General features: G+C 37.9%; 2 protein-coding genes across 3 annotated transcripts in view; one reads left to right on the plus strand and one right to left on the minus strand.

Moving 5' to 3' along the window:
* Positions 1 to 25,640, plus strand: part of zgc:101783 (uncharacterized protein LOC447883 homolog) — a 104,812-nt gene that overhangs the window by 35,960 nt on the left and 43,212 nt on the right. The window lies entirely within an intron of this gene.
* On the minus strand, positions 11,948 to 13,781 carry LOC132125443 (galactose-specific lectin nattectin-like). Its single transcript, XM_059536876.1, has 5 exons — positions 13,712 to 13,781; positions 13,224 to 13,309; positions 12,675 to 12,797; positions 12,389 to 12,500; positions 11,948 to 12,182 (listed from the first exon to the last, which is right to left on the minus strand). Exons 1-5 carry the CDS (start codon positions 13,770 to 13,772, stop codon positions 12,115 to 12,117), a joined length of 450 nt encoding a protein of 149 aa, XP_059392859.1. The 5' UTR covers positions 13,773 to 13,781; the 3' UTR covers positions 11,948 to 12,114.

Consider the following 25,640-nt stretch of genomic DNA (forward strand, 5'->3'; position numbering starts at 1 on the left):
TGTTTCAACATAAGAGGTTTCACAGGTGGTTTTCTTTTTAATTTTGATATAGTAGATGTTTATTTTTGTTGTGTTTTTTTGTCTAGGTGTTAAAATGTCATTTATTTATTTATATTTATATATAAAATTAACATTATACTTTGGTATTAAATTGCTTTATTTATGATGCTGTGTTTTTATTTTTGTCTACATTATTTATTAATAATTATGTTAAATTCTGTATGTGATTTTGCTGTTTTCTATTAGGTGCCTTTTGTAAAATAAAATGTGTAAGAAAAAACTGGTTAGATTTAACTCCAAAACAAATACATTTGTGCAAGATTTACTACATCTCGCGCCTAACTCGCCTCCGTCTTGGAAGTCACACGCCAATTGCTGTCCAAGCCGTGTAGAATTATGTCTGCCTTGGTCGAGAAATCTTATATGGCCGCTGGACTCCATTTTATGGGTGTACTCCAGGCTTATCAAGCGGATGTGCGTAAAGAGTTGGATGAGGGAGAAGGCCTGATTACGGAGGCTGTTAAAGAACCAAGCACACGGCTCAAGCGATAGGCAGATCCATGGCAGGTTTAGTGTCAGTTGAGCGCCACCTATGGCTCACTCTGACTGACATTAAAGAGAAGGACAAGACTTTTCTTTTGGATGCCCAAATTTTTCAGAATGGCTTGTTTGGAGATTCAGTCACGACTGTCGTGGAAAAGTTTAAAGCTGCTAAACAAGTTTGCCGCGTTTCACCAGCTCATTCCACACAGGGCTAGGAAAGTAGAGTGTCAACCACCTGCGGCTCATTTGCGCTCGTCTTCTTTGCAGCGCCCTCAAGAGGTTCAGCGGCATGAGCCTTCACCTAGATTACCCCCTCGCAAGGACTGGGGTCCTAGGTCTTGCTCACCTGCTCACCAATGACAATGCAAACGGCTAGACCGGAGTTTGACAGCCAAGGCCTCTCGTTCTCAGGCTCCCAATAGAAGTTCCTGATTCCTTCACTTGTCTTCAGAGGCCAGACCCTCCTTTAGAGAATGGGGACGAACCGCACAAGTGTATTCGCCTCTCTCAATGTGGCCTCCCGGCTCAGATATTTACGGTCCCGCTGCATACTGTGCCTCGGGCAGTTTTAGGTCGAGTCTTTATGACGAGCACATCCTCATATACTCTGCACGTTCCAGTCTTCAGAGTTCTAGGAAAAGTCCAAGGGTCATGCAAGCATGCCCCGTTTATGACTGCATTCAAAGCCCCCACTCTTCGGGTGGTGGGTCAGACCGACAGGACATCTGGACATCTTCCTGTTATGGAACTCCCTGCCACTTAGGTGCCTTGGGGCCCTATGCAGGAAAATCATTTGAATATGTCAAAAGTGGAATGACTAAGGCCGCTTGTGGATTTTTGGGCCGCGTGGAGATGCTTGCCCATGGTTGCTACGCACCATTCGACACGGTTACACCATCCAATTTCGAAAAGGGCCACCTCCTTTCAGCGAGGTTCTTCCTACAAAGGTACGTCCAGGGGAGGCCTCGATTCTAAATCAAGAGATTGTGACACTCCTAGAGAAAGGGGCTATAGAAGAGGTACGCCCCACTCAGATGGAGTCAGGCGATATTTTGTTGTGCCCAAAAAAGATGGTGGCTTATGTCCGATTTTGGACTTGGTCGACTTCGTTGTCTAAATCTTGCTCTCAGAGTGAGCAAGTTCAAGATGCTAATAATGAAGTCTCAGACCCAATCCGAGGATTGGCTTGTAACCATTGAACCAAAGGATGCATACTTTCACATCCAGATCGTCAAGAGACACAGGAAGTTCCTCAGGTTTGCTTTCGAGGGCAAGGCTTACCAAATTTGTGTTCTTCCCTTCAGTCTAGCCCTTGCTCCTCGAACGTTTGCAAAATGTATGGACACAGCTCTGGCCCCGTTGCGGCTCCAAAGCATCAGAATTTTTAACTACCTGGACGATTGGCTAATATTAGCTCAATCTCAGGATCAGGCACAGTCACATCAAGATTTAGTACTCGATCATCTGAAGAGCCTTGGGTTACGGACTAACCTACAAAAGAGTGTCCTGCTGTGGTGTCAGCAAACGACCTTTTTGGGGGTGAACTTGGATTCGTGCATGATGCAGGCACGTCAATACAGGATTTTCTAAGTCAGTTCAAGACAGGGCGCCTAGTGCATATTGGCTTATGTCTCAGGCTGTTGGGCCTGCTCCACATGCGACCATTTCAGTGGTGGTGTAATTCAGCGATTCGCAGAATTATGGTGACACGCAGGGGCTTATTCCCTTGTAATAATGTGTGTTCTATCATTGAAATGTGATCGTTAAAGTAAAACAGTCATCAAACACCTATTGATGCCCTGTTATCTTGGATATGTGGAGGACTGTCTAAATTAAAATATTGGATCATTGGTTAAGGTTAATTCCCCTATCCCCTCATTCATTCCTATTAAAGATTATTTCATCTATTTAGGTATTACCATATATAAAGACATAAAATTGGCAGAATCAATTTTAATATATGTATAATTTTTTTTTTTTAACTTAGCAACTGTTCATAAGATTTTTGTCTGCGAGTCATTGGAACACCAACATATTTGTAAGCCAGATGTTGACACCATTCAGTGTCATTCTAATAACCATATTCTCAATATATATAACAATAATAATAATAATAACAATATTCTTATGTTTTCATACATGATTTTAATGAAACTCCACTATGGGGCACCGTTTGTAAAGTGGCTCATGCTGAAAATAACAGCAACATTTTGTCACATTTAGCTTCAAACAATGCTTAAAAAAACGGTATGAATTTTTAATGGTCACTTTTTAGCACATTTACAACAATATTTGTCAACTTAGAGATATTTTAAATAGTTAAATATAAATATTAAATGTTAAACCTAAATGTTAAATTTAAATTTAAATCTAAATGTTAAATCTAAATCTAAATGTTAAATCTAAATCTAAATGTTAAATCTAAATATAAATCTAAATGTTAAATCTAAATATTAAATCTAAATCTAAATGTTAAATGTTAAATCTAAATCTAAATGTTAAATCTAAATGTTGAATCTAAATGTTTTGGGTGAAACTAAATATTTAGCTAATATGCAAATTCAAAATGCTGGAAGTGCCAAAATAAAAGCTCGATGAGGTCAGTGTCTGTGCATCGTGTCAAATAAGTAACGAATAAAAACCATCTCATCCGAGGAAATTGACTCTTGGACATGGATTATCGTGATAATGACTACCGTATTTTCCGGACTATAAATCACACTTTTTTTCATAGTTTGGCTGGTGCTGCAACTTATAGTCAGCTGCGACTTATTTTTCAAAATTAATTTGACATGAACAAAGAGAAAACATGACCGCTACAGACACGAGAAGGCGCTCTATGCTGCTCAATGCTCGTTGTAGCACAGAGAAGGGTCTATCTGCAGACTGCAAGACAGGATCTTAACTTGAAGTGGACATAACTTGACGAAAGAGGCATAACTGGAAGTTGTCCAAATCACACAGAACCACGCGAAATGTCAAAACGAGATTTTGTCGGGCTGCGCTCGAAACCGCATACCCTTTAATTAGGCACTTAATTTCAATACAAACTAATTTAACGAGCGATAAAAGAATACATACTCTACAGCCTGAATGTTTATTTGTGTATGAAGCATTAATGCGATTTGGATATCATCATCCTTTATGTTGATCATGTAACCTACAAAGTTAAAACGATAATGAAGATTGTAGTATAGCCAATACTGTTAATTTAAGTTTTTATATTTTTAACTCCACTAATGTGATTTTTTTTTTTATATATAGAATTAGAAAACCCAAAATTGTTATCTCTAGAATATTTTATGTGAATTTTTTTTCTTGTATAGGATCTCATATGATGAACATGTTACATTTTTATTAACTGTTTTATGGCATTATGAATGTTATTGTTAGATACAACTGTCTTACCCTGATCTTTTATGTAATAAGTTTGGCAATAATAATAAAAAAGAGGTACAGGTGCACTAACACCTCACAGCATCATTAACTCCACAGTCCGGTACAGTTTCTCTCAGTGACTCTGCAATGTCTGCACACGTCGAACAGCTGCTCAAAGATCTCAACTTTGGAGAAGATTGTTGATTTTATACTCTAAAAATGTAAGTATTACTACTCAAAACTTAAGATTACCCTATAATGAATTGCATCCTTCGCCCACCCCAACACTTACATGCAATAATAATGATAAATGCCAAACAATAATTAGATAGATTTTTTCCTTAAAATTACATTTTAGTAAAAGAAGCAAAATTTATTTTCTGTCGTGACATAGCTATACATGAATATACACTAATGCAGTTGATGTGAATACATCAGTTTTCAGTCAAGCAATTAATACACGAATAGATAAAATATTTATATTTTATTTACTGACAACAAGAAACATGTCTAAATGATTAAAAGAAAGTATAAATGTTAGCATCACAATAAATGCATACATGTACAAGTCAACAACACATGAAAATAAGCTTCATTCAAACTTACTGTTCTAACAATCATGTATTTACAGATGGTGAACCCCACATCTTACTATCATCTCAACACAGCTGTGCCAATTCTGCTGCTGCGCTGTGCTTCACAATCTCACTGTGACGAGTGGGGCGGGGCCGAGGGACATGGGAGCGAGGCCGGTGGAGTGATTGGAGATGAGCTACACCTGTTCGACCCACCAGTCTCGAGGCCCACGGAGGAGATGGAAGGATATAAAACTGGAGCGACGACAGTGAAGGACGAGAGAGGACCAGGCCTGGGCTTTTAGTTGTGTTTTGGGTTTTATTTTGCGCGCATCAGTCGTCCGTGAGGGGCTGATGCGCTGTTTTTGTGTTTATTTTGTTATTAAAATGTTGGTGATTGTCCGCCGGTTCCCGCCTCCTTCTTCCGGATGAATATGAAGGTTTATAGCATTACAGTGGTGCCGAAGCCCGGGAGAAGGAGGCGGGAACCGGCGGATAATCAAAATACATTTTAATAAAGCAAAATAAACACAAAACAGCGCACCAGCCCCTCACGGACGACTGGTGCGCGCATCTCCAATCACTCCACCGGCTTCGCTCCCATGTCCCTCGGCCCCGCCCCACTCGTCACACTCACTCTTCTCAACAGGGATGTCGTTGAGCAACAGGATGAGGAAGACCATGATGTCGGCTCTCCGAACCACACAAACTTGAAGCGAGAGCAGAAGAACACGTGCAGGACAATGTGACTGCTGCTGTGTCTGCTCCAAAACAATCGTGTGCCTGCCCTCCATGAGCACCACTACCTGTAAAACATTTACACAGAGTTTACAAGTACATGCATTGATTTATTACTTTTGTAGTGGGCTAAACCACTGAACTGGTTCAAAACCACCAGTATGTCATTGAGCAAGGCTCTTTTCTCCAGGTTGATCAGAGGATTGTAGGCCCCTGTAATAAGAGCACTGTCAATGACTTCAGATAAAAGCTCCATCACATTTTTTGACGATGCTTTTGAAGCTTCTTAAAGACAGCCTTCATTGTATATGTCTTTTGGTCTTTCCATAGATGCTCTCGCTGCTCTGGGGCCACCGATGAGGAAGAGACCACAGCAGCATCTGGTCCTGATGAGACAGTGAGAGCTGGAGTGATGAAGCATCTCATCCATATCTCTGGACCATTTCTGGATGCTGCAGTGGACTTCTCCATCCTCAGTGCACACACCAGTCTGCAGACATTTTCATAACCTACACAAATACCAGGGGCGTAGGAGCCATTATACGTGAGGGGGACACGCCCCCCCACATTTCAAAATCTAAGTTTTGCCCCCCTCACTATTTCCCAATGTCAGATTTTGTTTTGCATTGCCTGCCTATCTCTGCCGATTTCAGAGTCTCCAAATTAATCCATTCTGAAACTTTTAAATGCATATTTAATTTTTTAAAAACGAAATTATAGGCTTATAGGCGAAAGTTGGTCGTTTTGTCGCTATGGTTACACACACACACACACACGCACCGTTGGCGGTGCGCTCAAAGTCTGTCAGTTGTGCACTTACCCAAAATCTCCTGAATGAAGTTAAAACCCATCATGTCACTGGATGAAATAAAATCGACTAGCAAAGATACAGGAGGCCACCTTATAAATGAGTGTGTGTAGGATATTTTCATTTCGCCGTAAGGTTTTGATGGCGTCATTTATTTATAAGGAGGGCAACACTCCAGTCCAAAAGGTGGCGCTAATGCACATAAAACGGTTTATTTTATGTATGCTTCGGCAGCCAGTGTTTATTTCTTGTATGTAAATGTAACCAACCGTAACATAGTAGGAAAGAAAAACGTGGAAGTAAAAATGCTGAAATAAATACTGATCAGTGCTAACATGTTTTTGGGGGTTTTGTGTGCACTTTGGCGGTTTTTGAACAGTTTTTATAGTATACATAGTATAAACATAGTAAAAGTACTTTAGATCAGTAAAATTAGGCCAACGTCATCAGAGTTTGCATTGAAACCAGTTCTGTGTCCTCAAACATGTTACTTTCCTAGACAGGAGATTAAGAGACCATAGAACAGGGAGAGTTAGGTCCAAGTGAGAAACAGGTAATGGGAATATGACAGAATGCTAATTTTTGTAGGATAAAAGAATACATGGGTACTGTGTCCAACTAATTTAACTAGTTGTTGTTATGATTATGTTATGATCAGCTGATGGCTGATATAAAGCCGGTATATATATATTTATATATATATATATATATATATATATATATATATATATATATATACTTTATATTTATTTTCATCAATATTTAATAAATTAGAAAACAAATGTTCATTAGAAATGAGCATTTAGGTGCTTTATATATATATATATAGATATATATATATATATATATATATATATATATATATATATAAATCTGGGGAATTTCCCCCGAACCCCCCCTGGCATTTACTGTCCCCTCCAGGTTCAAAATCACTCCTACGCCCCTGACAAATACACACACACACAATACAAAAAGTCATTACTTTATTCTTTTGTTTCAGGTTTTTCCTTTTTTCCCCTTTCTTTGCAGGTCCTGCTCCACCACAAAAGATCTGCAGCAAATGCACAGAAATCAACAATAAGAAAAGTGCTGTTATAACTCATTGAAATTACACTAATTAAAATGTTTCATTTATTTTTGTAGTGTACTTACACAAATCCTTTGATGGCAGGATTCCTTCATCAGTTACTCTACAGCAGATAAACATAATCTGTTCCTGTTACATCCAGACAAGAGTCAGTCTCCTCTGTGATTTATCTGTGATATACTGCATCGACATGTTGAGTTAGTAACTGATGTAACTCGCTTTTTATCCAACACAAATGTTCCTAAAATTATCAATACTGCAAATGGCCAAATAAAATAGATGACTTGTGTTTAGTTACTGTATGTAGATTTGTTTGTTTACATGACTTACACTCATCTAAAGCAGTGTTGACAACAGGGAGTGAATTCTACATAATAGCACACACACGTCACTCAGATGCCTGTTTCATGTCTGTTAATTGTGCTCATCTGCAATACTTATCAAAGACTACCCTGTCAGATGATAAATAGACATTAAGTAAATAGGGGTGCTCCGATCACGATCGGCCGATCGTCAGAGGTGGGTAGAGTACCCAAAAACTGTACTCAAGTAAAAGTAAAAGTACTAATAGAAATATTTACTCAAGTAAAAGTAAAAGTACTAGTCTGAATACTTACTTGAGTAAGAGTAAAAAAGTATCGGATAAAAAATCTACTCAAGTAGTTAGTTACAAGTTACTTTGGGTCATATATACTGAGCCTATTTTTATTTAGATATATAGATAAAATGTATGTTATGTATGTGTGTATAAATATATATTTCATCAGCCTTTACTCAAGTCTGCAATGTCACATAATCCTTTAGAAATCATTCCAATATGTTGATTTACTATCAATGATGTTCTTTTTATCATAATCCTAAACAAAATGTCACAGGTTCCAAAAAAATATTAAGCAGCAAAACTGTTTCCAGCACTGGTCATAAATCAATATATTAGAATTATATTTTGAAGGATCATAACTCTAAAAACTGGAGTAACAGCTGATGAAAATTCGGATTTGCATCACGAAATGAATTATATTTTAAAGTATGTATTATATATGTATAAATAACCTCTGACACAGAGAAGAGAGAAAACTCCTCACATGACCGTTAAGTTACAGAACATCTGTCTGTTTACCTAACAGATATAGGTGTCATGCCATAACATATTTTTAATACGACTGACTTTATATTAAATGTGAATTTAACATTGAAAGTCAATGTGATATAAAAACAGCTACTATTCTTTCATTGTTCATAAAGAGAGCAAATAACATTTACATTATCCAAAATCATTTTCACTGACAGTCTAGAGTTCAATCACTCTTAAAAACTCCCATTAAAATCACTGAAACTGTTAACACTGTGAAATCAATATCTTATTTACAATTTCTTACACACATCTGCACTTTGTTGTTTCTGACATGAGAATTCACCAGAAAGAGGTATTCAGTCAGTGAGCGAGTGAAGGAAGAACCGGATTTTTAGCGATGACTCATCTGAACACCTCTGATTGGCCATTGCATTCATAAGCTCAACAGAATCGTGTGTGATTGGTTATAATGAGCAGTGCTGTAAAAACGCATCTATCTCTGGCTCAGCGCCAGCCAGCGAACACAGATCTGAATTTAGCAGCTGATGATATCACTTGCTGAACGTTCTCACACCGGTGTGATTGTATTAATATTAATAAAATATTAATCGGCTATTTTTTGTCTTTTGGAAGCTGCATTCAACTTGGTTCCCTTCTCTTATAAGTCACACGTACAACAAACTATTGTCACAGTGGTACCGTGTACTGTAATCGAATGTAGCCCAAGTTATTACCTGTTGAACAGTAGACAGCACACGGATGTTCATCTAATTAAGATCTTCATCGCTAGCAAATAGACTTTGCAGATTTGCTTTCAATTCAATGCAGTTCCATAGCCACGTTTTCAACGCTGCTGATGTTAAACGTTACAACTCTGAGTGAACCACTTCAGACGCTCAGCGCACGCGGCAGGGAACTGAACGAATCTGATTCATAAACCTATTCACTCGTTTGCCAACTGGTTCGATCAAGCCTTTGAACAGAGTTGACTCAAAAGAATGAATCATTCGCGAATGAGCATAGCTCATTGTCCAGAGAAAAGAAGACGGCGCGTTTGGAATAAACTGAAGCATTTATAACATTGCATTAAGATAAAGTAACGAGAGGAGCGTCGCCCACAGTAACGAAGTAAAAGTACAGATTTTTTCCAAAAAGATTACTCAAGTAAGAGTAAAAATACCCAACTTTAAATTTACTCAAAAAAGAATTAGTTACCCCCAAAAATTACTCAAGTAAATGTAACGAAGTAAATGTAAATGTAACTCGTTACTACCCACCTCTGCCGATCGTTAATACGCATCTCGTCAGTAAAGCCGGTGTTATGCCCAATTTTGACCCCCTGCCAAATTATTACCCCCCTAGTATTGGTAGGTTTAGGAGTAGGTTTGGGGTTAGGATTAGGGTTGGGGTTAGGATTAGGCAATCAGGTAGCGTTTTGAACGAGGGGGGTAATCATTTGGCAGGGGGTCAAAATTGGGCACAACACCGGTTCTCTAATCAGCGGTAAATTCAATCAGGTGCGTGATTTCACATCGAGCAGCTGTTACTACACAGAGCCGTTGTTAACTGAGAAGATGCACAAATAGACGCTGAAAATGAACGTGGATTTGCGCAGCTTCTCAGTTAACAATGGCTCTGTGTAGTAAAAGCTGCTCGAAGTGAAAACACGCACCTGAGGGAATTTACCACTGATTAGGGAACCGGCTTTACTGACGAGATGCGCATAACGATCGGCCGATCATGACCGGAGCACCCCTATTAGTATAGTCTTCAAGATGTATATATGGTTTATGTAAATCCACTTTTGAGCCGTGTACTTGATGGAGCTCCCCTGTTAGTTATTCATTATGTGTTTTTACAGCACAATCACACATATGCTATATTATGTAAGTAACAAACAGGGTTTAGATTAAGCCAGGATCAGGCCATGGCTCAATTAGTCTCGTCTGTGAAACCGGAGGATAGGAGGATAGGAGGAGTCTTTACACCTATTGCTTATATGTTGCTGACTTTACACCTTAGATTTATTAGATTATTAACTCCAAAATCAATACCACTGTATGAAAATAACTTGTACTATTAAATTTAAATAATTATTTCGTGAAAAAATATATTCTTACCATTGTAACTCACAGCAAGCTGTCATTTTCGTCTTCTTTCCAGTTTAACGGCGGTTGGCATCCAGCTTATTGGTGCAATACCGCCCTTTTCTGTTCCGGAGTGTGGATCAGATAATATGTTTTCCTACTAAACGTACACATCAATCACATTGTCCCCTAACATTAATATCTACACACACCTTATGCATCAAATCCTGCCTAAAACCCCTGCTTCCCTTAAAAAACGTAATCAATATTCTACTCTGTTTTATTCCACTCGTTTTGACATCTCGCGTGATTCTGTGTGTGAGATTTCGACAACTTCAAGTTACGCCTCCTACTTCAAGTTACGCCCCTGTCTTGCAGTCTGCAGACGTACACCTACAAAACTAAGCAGCATATATAGCGCCCTCTCGCGGTTGTAGACGGTAATGTTTTCTCTTGGTTTTTGGGTCTAAATAAATGCTACTTATAGTCCAGTGCGACTTATATGTTTTTTTCCCCTCATCATGATGTATTTTTGTATTGATGCGACTTATACTCAGGTGTGACTTATAGTCTGAAAAATACGGTACCTAAAATAATAAACACGTTTGGAGAAACTGTATTTGAAGAGTAGGCTAGTGTCACTTTTATTAAAAGTGTAGAACTTATGATGACCTGTAGCCATAATAGCCAGCCACGAGGGGTCTCACTTTGACTGAATGTTTTGTCCTCACCATAGACTGTATCACTCATCATGTCATCACTCTCTGTCATGTTCACATGCTTAAACGGCCGCAAGAGCCTATTTCCCGCCCCTGACCAGGTACGGTAACTATTGACGCTACTGTCGTTCAAAATGTCCAACGAATGGGCGTTAGCCGAGAGCATAGGCTCTTGCTGGCATTTAAGCATGCGAACATTTTCATAAAAGCGACACTAGCCTACTCTTCAAATACAGTTTCTCCAAACGTGTTTTTTATTTTAGGTAGTCATTATCATGATAATCCATGTCCAAGAGTCAATTTCCTCGGATGAGATGGTTTTTATTCGTTACTTATTTGACATGATGCTATAAACACACACTGACCTCACCGAGCTTTTATTTTGGCACTTCCGGTTATTGGCATTTTAAATTTGCATATTAGCTAAATATTTATTTTCAACCGAAACATTTAGATTCAACATTTAGATTTAGATAAAGATTTAACATTTATATTTTACATTTAGATTTAGATTTAACATTTAGATTTATATTTAACATTTAGATTTATATTTAACATTTAGATTTAACATTTAGATTTAGATTTAGATTTAACATTTAGATTTAAATTTAGATTTAACATTTAGATTTATATTTAACATTTAGATTTTACATTTACAGTTAAATTTATATTTAACATTTAGATTTTACATTTAGATTTAGATTTAGCATTTAGATTTAACAATTAAAATTTAGGTGTAACATTTAATAATTATAATTAACTATTTAAAATATCTCTAAGTTGACAAATATTGTTGTAAATATGCTAAAAAGTGACCGTCAAAAATGAATACCAGTTTTTTAAACATTGTTTGAAGCTAAATGTGACAAAATGTTGCTGTTATTTTCAGCATGAGCCGCTTTACAAACGGCGCCCTATACTCCACAACACACAATACATGCTTTGTCAATGCTTTTATTGATTAGAGTAGTGTTTTAGAAAAGATACTGAGAAAAGAGGCAACTTTAATTTCTGATTAACATGTTTTATAAAGGAAAAGTTCAGAAAATGTAAATGTATGTAGCACAATCACGTAAATGTGGAGCAGGATGACTGCATGTGATCTCACAGGTTTTTAGCACAAACAAAGCCAAGTTGTACTGAACATGTCAGATCGTTCCAGCAACGGTTAGCTGTAGGGTGGAAAAATTAATAAAGTTATTCTGATCATTATAGTGGTGTGAGAAACAAAATAAGATAAAATGTTCAACTTAAGGCTTTGTGATATCCAAATAAGCCATTTTATGTAACTGTATATGACATTAAAGGATTGATTATAGGATGTGAATAATTATTGTAATTATTGTTATAAGTATTAATAAAATCAGTGCTTTCTTACAGCTATAGGCCAGCTCCAGGCAGTTCTCTGCATTTCCTCCATTGTTCGGTTCTCCAGAGCACCAGCTGGTGTAGTCAAAGGGACTTCCATCACTCCAAATCCACTGTCCTTCCTAATGAGTGAAGAGAGTCATTACAAAGTACTCAGACTACAACAATAAGGTAATTATTGAGTGTTTAATACTTTACTTCATGTTTAAATACTAAAAAGCAATCTAACCATATCAGTCTCTTTAGGCCATACTTATGTCATATTTAAAAAATAAATAAAAGGCAGAACAACTTACTTGTTCACCATCCTGAGCGCCAACCCAAAAACGTATGTCAGAAGGTGCCAGGCTCAGCAGGAGATCATTTTCCAGTTTATTATGCACAGATGCAAGGTTTGCATCATAGGTTTGACAGATTCTCTAAAGAGACATTGTTACATTGTTAATCCACTATCTTTTTTTTTTTTTTTTTTAATGTCTGGTTGATTATTTGCTTAATACTTATTTATACTAATTTATTATTTGCAGAAAATCTAGTTTTAGGCTAACTTTTTTTTCAGTACATATATTAATACATTAAAACAATTTTCTGAAAAACAATTAATATGACAACGAATTGTATGGAAGCATATGGGTAGCAAAATTCAGTTTGAAATGTCATATGCAAAATGTCAATGCATTTCTGTATTTAAATTTAACAATTAACTTTAACATATGTGTAACATTTAGTTATTGTACTACAATACAATATCAATAGTATTGATCAGTCAACCAATCAATCAATCGATTGAATAATTAATAATAATAATAATAATAATAAACTATTGCTGCTTTACAATACATTACCTCCGCAGTGACCCAGTTAACTGACTGAGGGAAGTACCTGTAGCATTTCACTCCAAAATTTGTCCATCCATTGGAACATTTTTCATCTAAACAATACATAAACTTTAGGATTCTTTAAATAAATACAGTATATTGTCTGCACACGCTGCAGAAACCTCATTAATCATGACCAAATTCAGTTCAATCATATTTCCTGTCCACCCCTTTGTAATGAAGCCTCTCAAAGATTTGGCAGAAAACAATCTTTTTATCTTTTTAGAGCTGCTTTACAGCAGAAGTGAATTTTGTTTGCACCACTGAATCACTATTTTCCTTCTTATTGCTGTAAAGCTGCTTTGAAACTATCTGTTTTTATACAATTATATTGTATAATTATGTAGTATGAAGCTTTACTTAAATAAAGGTGACTAGACTTGACAATGATTTTACAGATTTTAATCTGGAACAAAAAAAAAAGGTGTTTTCACAATGGTAAATAAATATCTTACCATCTGCATTCACCACAGAATACATGATGAAAAGAAGCAGAAGACTTCTCAGCACTGCCATGATTAACCCTAAAATTAATAAGCCAGAAAAGTTAAATGTCTTCAGTCATATTCTTAACAGTGGATTCTTGATTAATTATAAATAAACTTTGAGTATAATAATTATTCAACAGGTCAATGTGCCAAAAACTCGCCTCAGTTTTCAGATCGTTGCAATCAGACTTTCAGTGAAGATTTTGTGAAGCTCTAGAAAAAGTCCTGCTTTTATACATTACTTAATGTCAAGTGAGGTTAAGTCACGAGGATGATACAGGATGTGAGTCTTTGGAAATAAATTTTTTTTTTCATGGAAAGGCGATCGTTCAAATAAAATGTTCAAATAAAACGGTCATCAAACACCTATTGATTCTCAGTTATCTTGATTCTGTGGACCACAGTGTAAATTCAAATATTGGATCATTGGGTAATATGAGCTGGTATTAAAAAAAAAACACTTTTATTGATTATACATTCAGAAGGAGTCACCGAGATGTACTTCTAATGCTGAACACAGAAAGTTTTCTTTCTGCATATTATAGAGTTGTGTATAAGGTGTATTTTTAAATGTTTTCTTTCTTTGCTGTTCTTTAGGATGATGCTGTGAATTCTTTGCTTTGTCTTTCAGTATTATATATCATTTGTATTATGAAAAATGTGCATTACACAATGTCTACCAGATGATTTTATTCTAAGTGACGTGTTTTCTGTTACACAAATGCAGCTGTAAGAACATCTGTACTTTTCACAAGTGCAGCAACCCTAAGTACAGGGCAAATGTTATTGACAAAAAAAAATGCATAATTGATATGGGAAACCCTGCACACATAAAAGGTGGAAAATATACAGTATCTCTGGACCAGTGTTGTGCATGAACGCGTTCAATGAACGACGTTCACTGAACGCGTTCATATTTTCGCCGAACGCTGAACTGAACGAATCACTTTTCATACAATGAACGTGAACGAGAGCGGCGCTCACTCTGGCAGGAATGAACAGCACGCGCAGTTACCGTTCACGCTCATTTGAAAAGTCTTAATTGAAAAAAGCTTAATTTGAGCCGGAACATGTTCCGTCACCTCCGACATTGGATCCGGCACCTCCTGTGTCACTAAAATTAATTGCCTAAATGAAAAAAAAAGTTACTGTTTGTGTAGTGTTCAATGTTTGTGAAACATGACTTGCGCGCTTGTTGTACTAGTTGAGATTGCTGTTAGACTCGATCGTTTCACGCAGGGGAAAAATGTAAAAAAGACAGGAAAGTTTGCTTAACTTTTTCAAATACGCTGGACAGTCAGATCCCAAACAAGCAAAAATCGTTCCCGCTGATCAAAAAGGAGACCACGGTGGACACAGTAGCCTAGTATCGATATCTCGTTATTTCGACATAATAAGGGGACATTCTAATCTGCATTAAGCCACATTAAGCGTTCTTATAATGGTTTTCTATGGGAGGAAAATGCTTAACCGTTCATTTTATGGGCTCATCTGATTTTTTGTACATAGCATAGCCTATTTGTTAGGATTTTAGTATCATAATGATTAGGCTAATAAATGCACGCACAATTATCCATGAACTTGATTTGAACAAATGCCTTTAAACTTGTGTGTGCAAAATTCAGAATTAAATTAATGTGCAGAAATTTGTACAAATAGAGAGTAGGCTATGTAGGCATACTATACTGTTGTAGCCATTAAAAAAGCGCGTCTCATATTTGTTAAAATATTATAATGTTATTTTTTTTTTATGATTTATGAAAAGTGAACAGCACTACCGAGTAAGATAGGATGCGCAATATGAGACATGGAGCGGGTCAGACATGATTTTGACCGTTGAAGTTGAAGTTGTTATAGAAAGCCTTTCTTTAAAGTGAATTTCGTTTTGTATAAATTGTATCTTAATTTTAATCAACTTTTCATCAACCAATTGCCTGTATTTAATGAATAGGCCGACGAAACAAATATAACGGAGGTGCCCGCGCGCTCACTTGCATTGCACGTCAACTAGAGCACATCTTAACTTAACGAAACTCAGTGTATGCCTCACACAGACATGACAAATACATCAAATACACAAAGCTTGAAATGTATAAATAATTGTCTCTTGTTTATTGGTACAATAATTTTGATTAGTTTTGGAGTGGCAGTGATTTGCAGCTGGTAATGTATGGTAAAGAGGTTCTATTGAGTAAGATAGTGGCCTATCTTAAAAAGAATTTAACAAATGAATGTGAACTAGTTTGTTTTTAGATATGTGAACTTAGTTCATTTTTTTTAAAAAATGAACTATGAACATGAACTAGTTCATTATCTTCTGTGTGAACTGAACTTTGAGCTAGTTCTTTTTAAGTATGAACTGGCACAACACTGCTCTGGACTCCTAGTCTCTGATAAAAGGGCTGAAGTGGCTAGCACTTTAAAACAGTGGGGTTATTTTATATTTACATTAATCCCCTTTAATTGAGGTACTTCATTGGGGTCGACCAATATCTGGTGTGAAATGCATTAAATAGAAATATTAAGTAATCTTCGATCAAAGCTAAAGTTAAGAAACTAAAATCTTTATTGTCACACTAACAATAAAATACATTTGAACAAATATATGACTCTCAGTGTCCTCTTGACCTCCAACAAACAATACCAGTTGATTAACTGACGTGACGTAATATGTATAAGAATATCTGTTGTTTTATAGCCTCTGTTGCAATGTTTATGAGTTAAATAGATAGTTTATCAACCAAAAAGAAGATTGTGTGGTCTTTTGAACAGGAATAGAGTCAGAAAATAATGCCTGAATTTTCATTTTTGAGTGAACTACCCTTGTTACAAACGCTAGCCATGAAAAGTATTTTAAACTAATTGATTAAAAAACTCTGTAATTAAAGGTAGTGGTGGATTCCTGGGAAAGACACTGATTGGTTAGAGGAAAGCATCACAAGAGATGTAGAGCTAACACATATTCATTGTGGTATGGATGATGTTTCAAAATTCTTTTGCCTGTTAACACAAATTTAGCCTTCCTATATTATACACATAAAGTGGACAACGGATACATAAATAATATAAATAATCATGAAATTTTGTCATTGCCTTAAGAATTTCTATGAAGATTTTGTGAAGCTTCAGAAAGAACCCTTGTTTCCTATTTTATTTAACATTAAGTACAGTATGTTTAAGTCACAAGGATGATACAGGATATAATTCCCTTGTATTAATGTGCTTTCTATTATTCAAATGTGATCATTCAAGTAAAACCGTTCTCATTCAAGTAAAACACCTATTGATGCCCTGTTATCTTGGATCTGTGGAGGACTTTGTAAATTCAAATATTTACTTTACAAATATTTACAAATATTATTATCATTGAGTAAGATGAGCCAGTATTTAGAGAACTATGAAACATATTTTTTGTATTGAATATATATTTAAGAGGTGTCTATGTACATAACAGTAGCTGTCTATGACTGAAAAGTACTTAATGTTGAAAATTACGTCTTCTTTTTGCATATCATATCGTTTCTATATTTGGCATTTAAAATGACGTCAAAGCACATTTAGGATGATCATTGTGTATAAGGTGTATTTTTAAATGTTCTCTTTCCTCTCTGTTCTTCAGTGTGATTATTATAAGGAGTTCTCAGTCCCAAAGACCAAAGGAACCATCCAGACTTTCATTAGCAACAGAAGCAAAACAGATGATGATAAAGGATGTGATACTTTGAAAATGTGTGTTCTGTCATGGTAATGTTATTCAAGTTAACCATTCATCAAACAACTATCGATGCTCTGTTATCTTGGATCTGTGGAGGACAGTTTAAATTCAAATATTGGATAGTGCAATATATATATATAAACTTTTATTTACTGTATTCAGGAGGAAATTGCATGTATTCTTTCTGCATTTCATATTTTCTATACTTGGTATTTAACTAACCTCTTCTTACACATATTGTTCATCAAGATGATATTCACACATTCAAGTAGATCCAGTTGCAGTTTTAAGATGTCCCAAAACAGTATATAACATTAATAGTTTCAGTGGGACTGCCGTCCTGCCCTTGAAAGAATTCAAGCAGGTCAGCACTGACCGTGCACATTCCTCTGTGAGGCATGCTGACTGTTCTACCAAATCCAACTCCATACTGAGAAAAGAGATCCTCTGCATCTGGGAAAGATTGCTCTTTTCCCAGTTGACCTAAAGACCCAACAGGCTGAGGTGCCAGAGAACCAGGTCCCTGTGCTTGCACACTGACCCGAGCCAAATGGCGAGATATTTGAGGATGCGAACATCCTGAACAAAAGCGCCCTCCGCCGCTTTTGTGACAACACAGGGAGACAGAGACAGCCTGAAAGGCAGGACCTTCCACTGGTATGCCCGTCCTTCGAATGCAAACCCCAGAAATGATGTGGCATGGAAGGTTCAACACATGAAAGTACACTCTCCACCATGGCAAGCCCTGTTGCCGGCTCTTGCAACTGATCTTACATTGCAGCCTCTGGCTCCGCGGCGATTCTCAGCTCTGTCGCTGTCCATGGCAATGGCTCGTCAGTCGTGGTGGGCTCTGGCTCTCCATTAGCGGTGGACTCAGGCTTCAGCTCAAGCAGCAGGGAGATGGTGGGTTGGGCTCAGGGTCCAGAGTGGGGCTGTTGTCCGAGATGTCCACAGTCAGCAGGGCAGCTGGGTAACTGTGAGGTGGCATAGTCGCGGGTCAAATCACTGCTCTTCTGTACACAAACAAAGAGTTTGTACTTGAGAGAAGTAACCTCTAAGAGAAGTAACTTCTTAATGATAAATTCTGACAAAGAGGTGTTAATTATAGGACCTAAAAACTCTGCATGTAATAACCTAAAACACTGTTTAAGACTCGATAGCTGCTCCATCAATTCTTTGTCATCAGTTAGAAACCTATGTGTGCTCTTTTATAGCAATCTTTCCTTTGAAAGCCATGTTTGTTGTTCTGCACACTTAATAAACAAACTCCAGCTGGTCCAAAATGCAGCAGCTAGAGTTCTTACTAGAACCAGGAACTATGATCATATTAGCTTGGTTTTTGTCAACATTGCACTGGCTCCATATAAAGCATCGTATAGATTTTAAAATCTTGCTAATTACCATGGGAATTAATGGGAATATATGGGAATTAACTGAAATAACTGGGAATAAAGTAGTAGTAGTAGTAGTAGTAGTAGTAGCCCTTTATTGTCACTAGTCACAAGTACCAGCGAAATTAGCCATGTCCATACATACATACATACAATATGACAAGGGGGTAGACAGGACAGGAAGACAAGGAATTGAGGAAGAAATACAGCATAACATTAGGGAAACGAGGACAAAAAAAACAACACCCAGACTATGCTCCTTTGGTAGTACAGTGTGAGAACAGGAAAAACACCTCAGCAACAAAAGCATATAATCAATACAAACACATGACTTTGCAACTGGGGACGGAAATTGGAGGGTCAAGGTAATCCAGCGCAGGCAAGCAGCCATCTGGTCCATTCGACACTTCAGCGCTGGTCACAGACCTGCTTGTCAAACTGGCGGTACAATCAGCGAAGCCGAGGGATGGTGTCGGGGGGGGGTGAATGCATATCTGTATATATGTACGTATGTGCATATAGTTGCCATGGAGACAGCCTTGATCAGGCCCAGACAGAGTCAACAATCAACAGGTGTCTGTGGAAGAGGGGGGAGGAACCAAGAGCGTCTCACTGCAGTGCTCCTCCGGGAGAGTTGTTATTCCAACTGGCCAATGCCAGTGCTGGTAGAGGGAGCCGAAAGAAGATAAGATTCCAATTGTTTGGTCTTGGGGCAAGTAACCGCATTCCAATTTCATGGTCACTCTCTTTGTCCATTCTGGTTTCTAAATTTCCTTTCCAAAGCCGTGAGCTTCTTCGTGATGTTATCCATATTGCGGTTAATCATCTCAGTCTCAGTGCTGACCGCTCTGCCCACTGCTTCAATCATGACGGGCAGCCTTGTGAGGCTTTGGTCAGCTATTCCTGTTTTCTGAATTTTCAATAACCCAGGGCAAAGCCTAGTCCAATCAGCAGAAGACCTGTTATCATGGTTCCGAATAGGTAGATATCCTCAATGTCCTCCATGGAAAGAGCCACCAGATACATGACCCGCCACTTCTCCCACGCGTCCATCGTGTAGCCAGCTGCGAACGTTCCGTCAAATCTATGATTTTCAGTTTTGGAGAGCAGTGCAGAGAGAGTCTCTCAGAGACAATAGACGAGACGAGAGAGCAAGCAGGGAAGGCAAGGGGAGGAGAGGGAAAGACATGTGTCTGCCTCCGTTGAGAGCCACAAAGAAAATCTAATGGGAATAAACTGGAAATTAATTAAATTGCTTGAACTGGGGAGTTGAACTGAGATGTAGTTCTTTAAAAAATCTTCAGCATGATCTTGGTTAAAACAACCTGATTTAATGCAATTTCAGTTTAATTTCACATTGCTCAATGATACAGAGCCTGTGAAGTCATTTCATTTTCTTTTTCATTTCAAACTTTATTTTTACAGGCAAGTCATTAAGAACAGGTTCTTATTTACAATGGCGGCCTGACAAGTGGAATGACCACTTAGGGAAAGGGAAGTAGGGCTAAAATAAATACAGAACATTAGAAATACAGGTTAGCATTTATAAAATACATTTTAAAACATCAAACATCATCAATCTATTTACTGTAAAAAAAAACAAATAATAATAAAAAACAAATAATAAATAAAAATAAATAAATAAAATAAATAATTATGTAGTGAAGTCACCTGTAGAAAAAAAAAAAAAATCTGTGCCAACAGTTTTCCAATCCCTCCCCTCAGTTTATAAACTTTACTCAGAAATTCTTAAACTGTTCCCTCGGTTTAACAAATCGTGCCAACGGATTAATAAACCTTTACCCATGAATTTCCAATCCATGCGCTCAGATTCTATAAACTGTACCTTTTGGTTTTTGAATCTGTACCCAAAAATTCCCTGAATTTCAAAAACAAAAGAAAAAAATTATAGAGTTTCGAGAGAAGTTAAAAGGCAAAACAAAACAAAAATTGTATTGACTATGTTGTCATTCCTTTGTTCTCTAATTGAATGCAATGTTATAATAGGCCTAATTATTTAATAATAACATTAACAGTGAAGCATGTTTCTAACTGGGGGATAAAGCTTAGTATAATAAAATCACCAAAATAAGTCTTCATGTTAAGAAAGAATAGTACACAAACACATTTCCAAAATTGTAAAAGGTTATTTAAAAATAAAGCATTCATGAATTATTTTATGACTAAAATTTTACTGTCTTAAGTGCACTCATTTATTTAGCCTATAAATTAAAATAATAATAATAAAATAACTATTATTATTCTTGTTCTGTGTTGCTAATAAACATGATATTTATAGACCTCAATCATATATCTCCCACAGAGATCTGCACTGTCACAGTGTTTGGGAATATCTATGCTGAATTTAAATACATAATTGCATGAAATCAGATTTTAAAAAATAATTTTGGAAGAGAACGCTGCATCATGTCTGTCTGAACAAATGAGCATTAAGGTCATTTCCCAATCATGCTTTGATCCAACACAGCCGTCTCGCCATCGTGAGAGTTTTTTGGCACACGTCAGCATGACATCAGATCAAGTCATATATAACTCGGACACTTTTCTAACCGACATGCATCTCGCAGTGATCGATTCTGCACAGATTTTACTCATCTCAAACAAGCCTATAAGCTCCGTGAGAATATGCTAGTCTCGCAAGAAACAAGTTTTGTTTACAGCAAAGGAAAACCAGTCTCCTCTTGGCTTATATCGAAATCCTGACATTTTTCTTTAAAAATCATCTCAGTTACATATGTAACCTTGGTTCCCTGAATAGGGAACGAGATTCTGGACAGGGAGAGCCTGAAGGGGAGGACCTTATACTGCCATGACTGACCCTCGAATGCAAACCGCAGAACGGTCTGTGACGAGGGAGGATCGAGACATGAAGTACGCGTCTTTCAGGTTGGTTGCTGCAAACCAGTCCTGGGACTGAACGCATTTGATAATGCGTTTCTGCGTCAACATCTTGAATAGGAGCTTGTGCAGGGCCCGATTCAAGACTCGCAGATCCAGGATAGGTCGAAGGCCACCGATTTTCTTGGATACGATGAAGTAAGGGCTGTAAAAGCCTGTCCTCATCTCGGCTGGAGGGACCGGCTCAGTTGCATCCTTTGCCAGCAGGACAGCAATCTCCTCGCGTAAGACAGAGGCATCCCGGACTGCCACCATAGTCTCGAGCACACCATTGAACTTGGGAGGTCGCCGGGCGAACTGAATCGCATAACCGAGTCGGACCGTCCGAATGAGCCAGCGTGACGGGTTGGGCAGCACAAGCCACGCTCCCAAACTCCGTACAAGTGGCACCAAAGGGACAGTCGAAACAAAAACTGAGGATTCTCCACCCAGCCCTCACCCAGCTCCTGCATCAACCTCGGTGTGGTTCTACCCTCGTGTATTTGTTAAAGCCTTGGCTTGGTGAGTTTGCAGGATAGCCATGGCATGCAGGCCAGAGGCAGCTTGGCCCGCAGCACTGTAAGCCTTGGCAGTGAGAGCGGCCGACAGCGTACAGGCCTTGGGTGAGAGACGCAGACTAATCCTCCCAGTGGCTGCGTTTTGCTGACACAAGTGCACCGCAATTGCACTCTCCTGCTGGGGAATGTCAACGCACCCCTAGCTGCCCCGCCATCGAGGTTAGTGAGGACGGAGGGACAAAATCAGCTGCTTCCGGCCGTAAAAAGGGGCCATCCACGACTACATCACTTCCCCATGCACATCCGGGAAGAAAGGAACCAGAGCAAAATGCGGTTATAAGCACTCAGGGCTGGGCAGTGCATTCACCTCCATCCTGATGCTCTCAGCTGCCCGGGCAAGCACTGCTGTCGACTCTGGGTCCAATTCGGCAGTGCCGACAACACCCGAGAGGGGGAGCCCCGCCGAATCCACAGAGGTCAAAAGCCCATCCCTGATGCTGCAATTGAAATCTGATCCCTGGCGGCAAACTGAATGACCCGTTGGGACTGCCATAAGACAGCCCAGCAAAATCACCCAGCAGCCGCACAGGACAAACACTGCGGAAGGGGTAAGAGGTCCACGGGGCGTGGCCCAGCGGACAAGCTCTCACTGTCACCTTCAAATCTCCCAGAGCACTAGCCAGCGGTCCTCTGCTCGTGGCAGAGAAACCAGAACGGGTAGTGACAGAGGGGTCTGCTCCTTTCTCTTTAAGAAAGGAGAGACACGATCGCAGCGTTGCCATGGTCACACACGCAGTGCGTGCATGAACCATCCACGAACGCGCCTTCAGGCAAAACAAAACAAAATTGTTTTTGGTGTGCGAATTTTGGTCTGGTGTGCGAATGTGTGAAATATTTTTTGAAACTCTGAAAACAGAGCTTTGCAGGCTTGCAAAGTGGTAAAGAAAAATTACATCTCTTCAAAAGTAATTTTGTTTTTGAGTTTTCCCTCTTCAGAAGTGCAACACTCTTTTTTATGGTGTTGTGCAATCATTTTTTCAGAGTTTCGAATTTGTCACTGTTCTCCCAGTGTATAGTTTGCTTTCAAGATTTGAAACCTTGTAAATAGTGATCTGAAAACTGGTGTGCCAATAGGTGAAAAAAAGTTTTGAAACTCTGAAAACTGAGGTTCGAAAGGGCGAAACTTATTACGTTACATTACATTTGCACTCCTATTGCATTGCATTATTGCACTATTTTTTTCAGAGCTGAGTTTACAACACCCACTTTGCGGAGATACGCCCACACAGTTGCGAGCTTGCGACGCATGTGATTTGTGGCAGCGTTGTCACACAGCTCTGCTCTGAAACTCTGAAACTCAGACTGAGAGAAAATGAAGCTTTGCAACCTTGCAACTAAAAAAAAGGCTGGAGGGAGGGCCTTCTGCTCTTGGCCAATGCTTTGCTGTCTGCTGACGTACAGTCCAATCACAAGTCGTATTTACTGGAAAGGTGGGATTGACCGCCTGCTCCGCCAATGACAAAAGCGCACAGGATACGCAAACAGAGGATGCACAGATTTCTGGCCACAAGGCGGTCCCGTCGCGGTCCAGTTCTAAAATAAAGGTTATCCACTTGTCGCTGAAATTCACCATAAAATTGCCAGTACCCACTGAGTTTACCACTGATAGACCGGCGGTGCATCAGTATGTACACTCTCACCTCACTTTCCTCAGCTGGCGACTCACTTTCCTCATGCAGTGGACCACTGACTCTCTCTTCATGTAGAGACCGAATATTACAATTAAAGTGACTTCTATAGTGCATCCAAAAGAATATTTAGATATTATATTTAAATATTCAGAAAGGTGTACAGTGTATTTTTTACTTTTATTAAAATATTTCAGTAAAATTTTAAATAATTGCCTATTACAAATTTATGAATGCATGGTTAACTTTTTTCTGCAATCACTATAGGCTATATGTATTGAGACATTTTAAAATCTATATTTTGTAAAAATAATAAAAAATAAACCTGAATTATAATCTAAACATCTGTATTTTTATATATTATATAAGTAATATAATATATATATATATATATATATATATATATATATATATATATATATATATATATATATATAACATAAATAAGTAGGCTAATAAATATGTAATGTTTAAAACATATGATAAACTATTTGTTCTCCACCACATCACTAAAATTGATACTGTGTGTGTGTGTGTGTGTGTGTGTGTGTGTGTATGTGTGTGTGTGTGTGTGTGTGTGTGTGAAAGAGAGTGCTTTCTGCATTGAGGATATTCTGTAGTCTCAGACCTTCGTTTGGGTGAATCTTTACTGGATTGTCTGTACTCAATCCTTATCCATCTTCAAGAATCAGCTTAAAACACATCTCTTCCAAATGTATTTGACTTCTAACTTTAACACTCACTATTCTTAAAAAAAAGAATAATATTAAGCTTTCTATTCTTTTGTATTCTATCGGTTTTCTTTTATTATACAATTAACAAAGGCAAAAAAGACCTCTAACTCTAGCTTGCTCTATTCTTTTTCTATTCTATCTGTTATCAGTATTTCTTTATTATATTATTTAAAATCCTTTGTTACGTGTAAGCTAACTGAGACTTGTTATAGCACTTGTATATTTGTTGTTTTCTATTGCTTCCATTGTCCTCATACGCTGTTTGTGATGGATTGAGAGAGGATAGAGCTGACATTTTGAGTCACCGACTTTGCAAAAACCCAACAAAAACACGTCCTAAGAGTCCAAAATCATTCACTTCGCAATGAAGCCTGTTAGAATTAATAAATACAGTTAGAATGTCCTTATAATTTAAGCCATGAAAATTGTGTACGTTTTTATATTCATTGAACATTAATTATTGAGTATCAGCACGTGCGCGAGCACAAATGTGCTATTAATTTTATAGCTACAACAGTGCATAGGAGCGCAACTACCCGAGCGCTTTGGAAAGAAGGAGAAAGCGACGCGTTTTTAGGCGCGACATGTGAACGGCCCTTAACACAGTGTTTTGTTCCTTGAATTCATCAGATTTTTAACGAATCAAGTGAGCCAGTGATTCAACAGTCCATTCAAATGGACTCTTTTGTTTCCTTTCTTATAGAATCAGCCGTTTTGAACGAAAAGTGTGATTTGAACGATTCAATAAATAGCCTACTTAAAACCATGGTTTTGCTGTCACCTACTGGCGTTTTTATTGACATCATTATTTATCAATGACAGGCCTAAACCAGACAAGGTGCAAGCACTAGTGTTCTGTCCTCACTAGACGTATCACTTTCTATCCAGTTAGACAGACAGTGAACAGGCGAGATGTTGGTTCATGGCTTTTAATCTCATGAATCTTTTCTCG

The sequence above is a fragment of the Carassius carassius genome, chromosome 43, assembly GCF_963082965.1.
Source record: "Carassius carassius chromosome 43, fCarCar2.1, whole genome shotgun sequence".
Taxonomy (NCBI): Eukaryota; Metazoa; Chordata; class Actinopteri; order Cypriniformes; family Cyprinidae; genus Carassius; species Carassius carassius.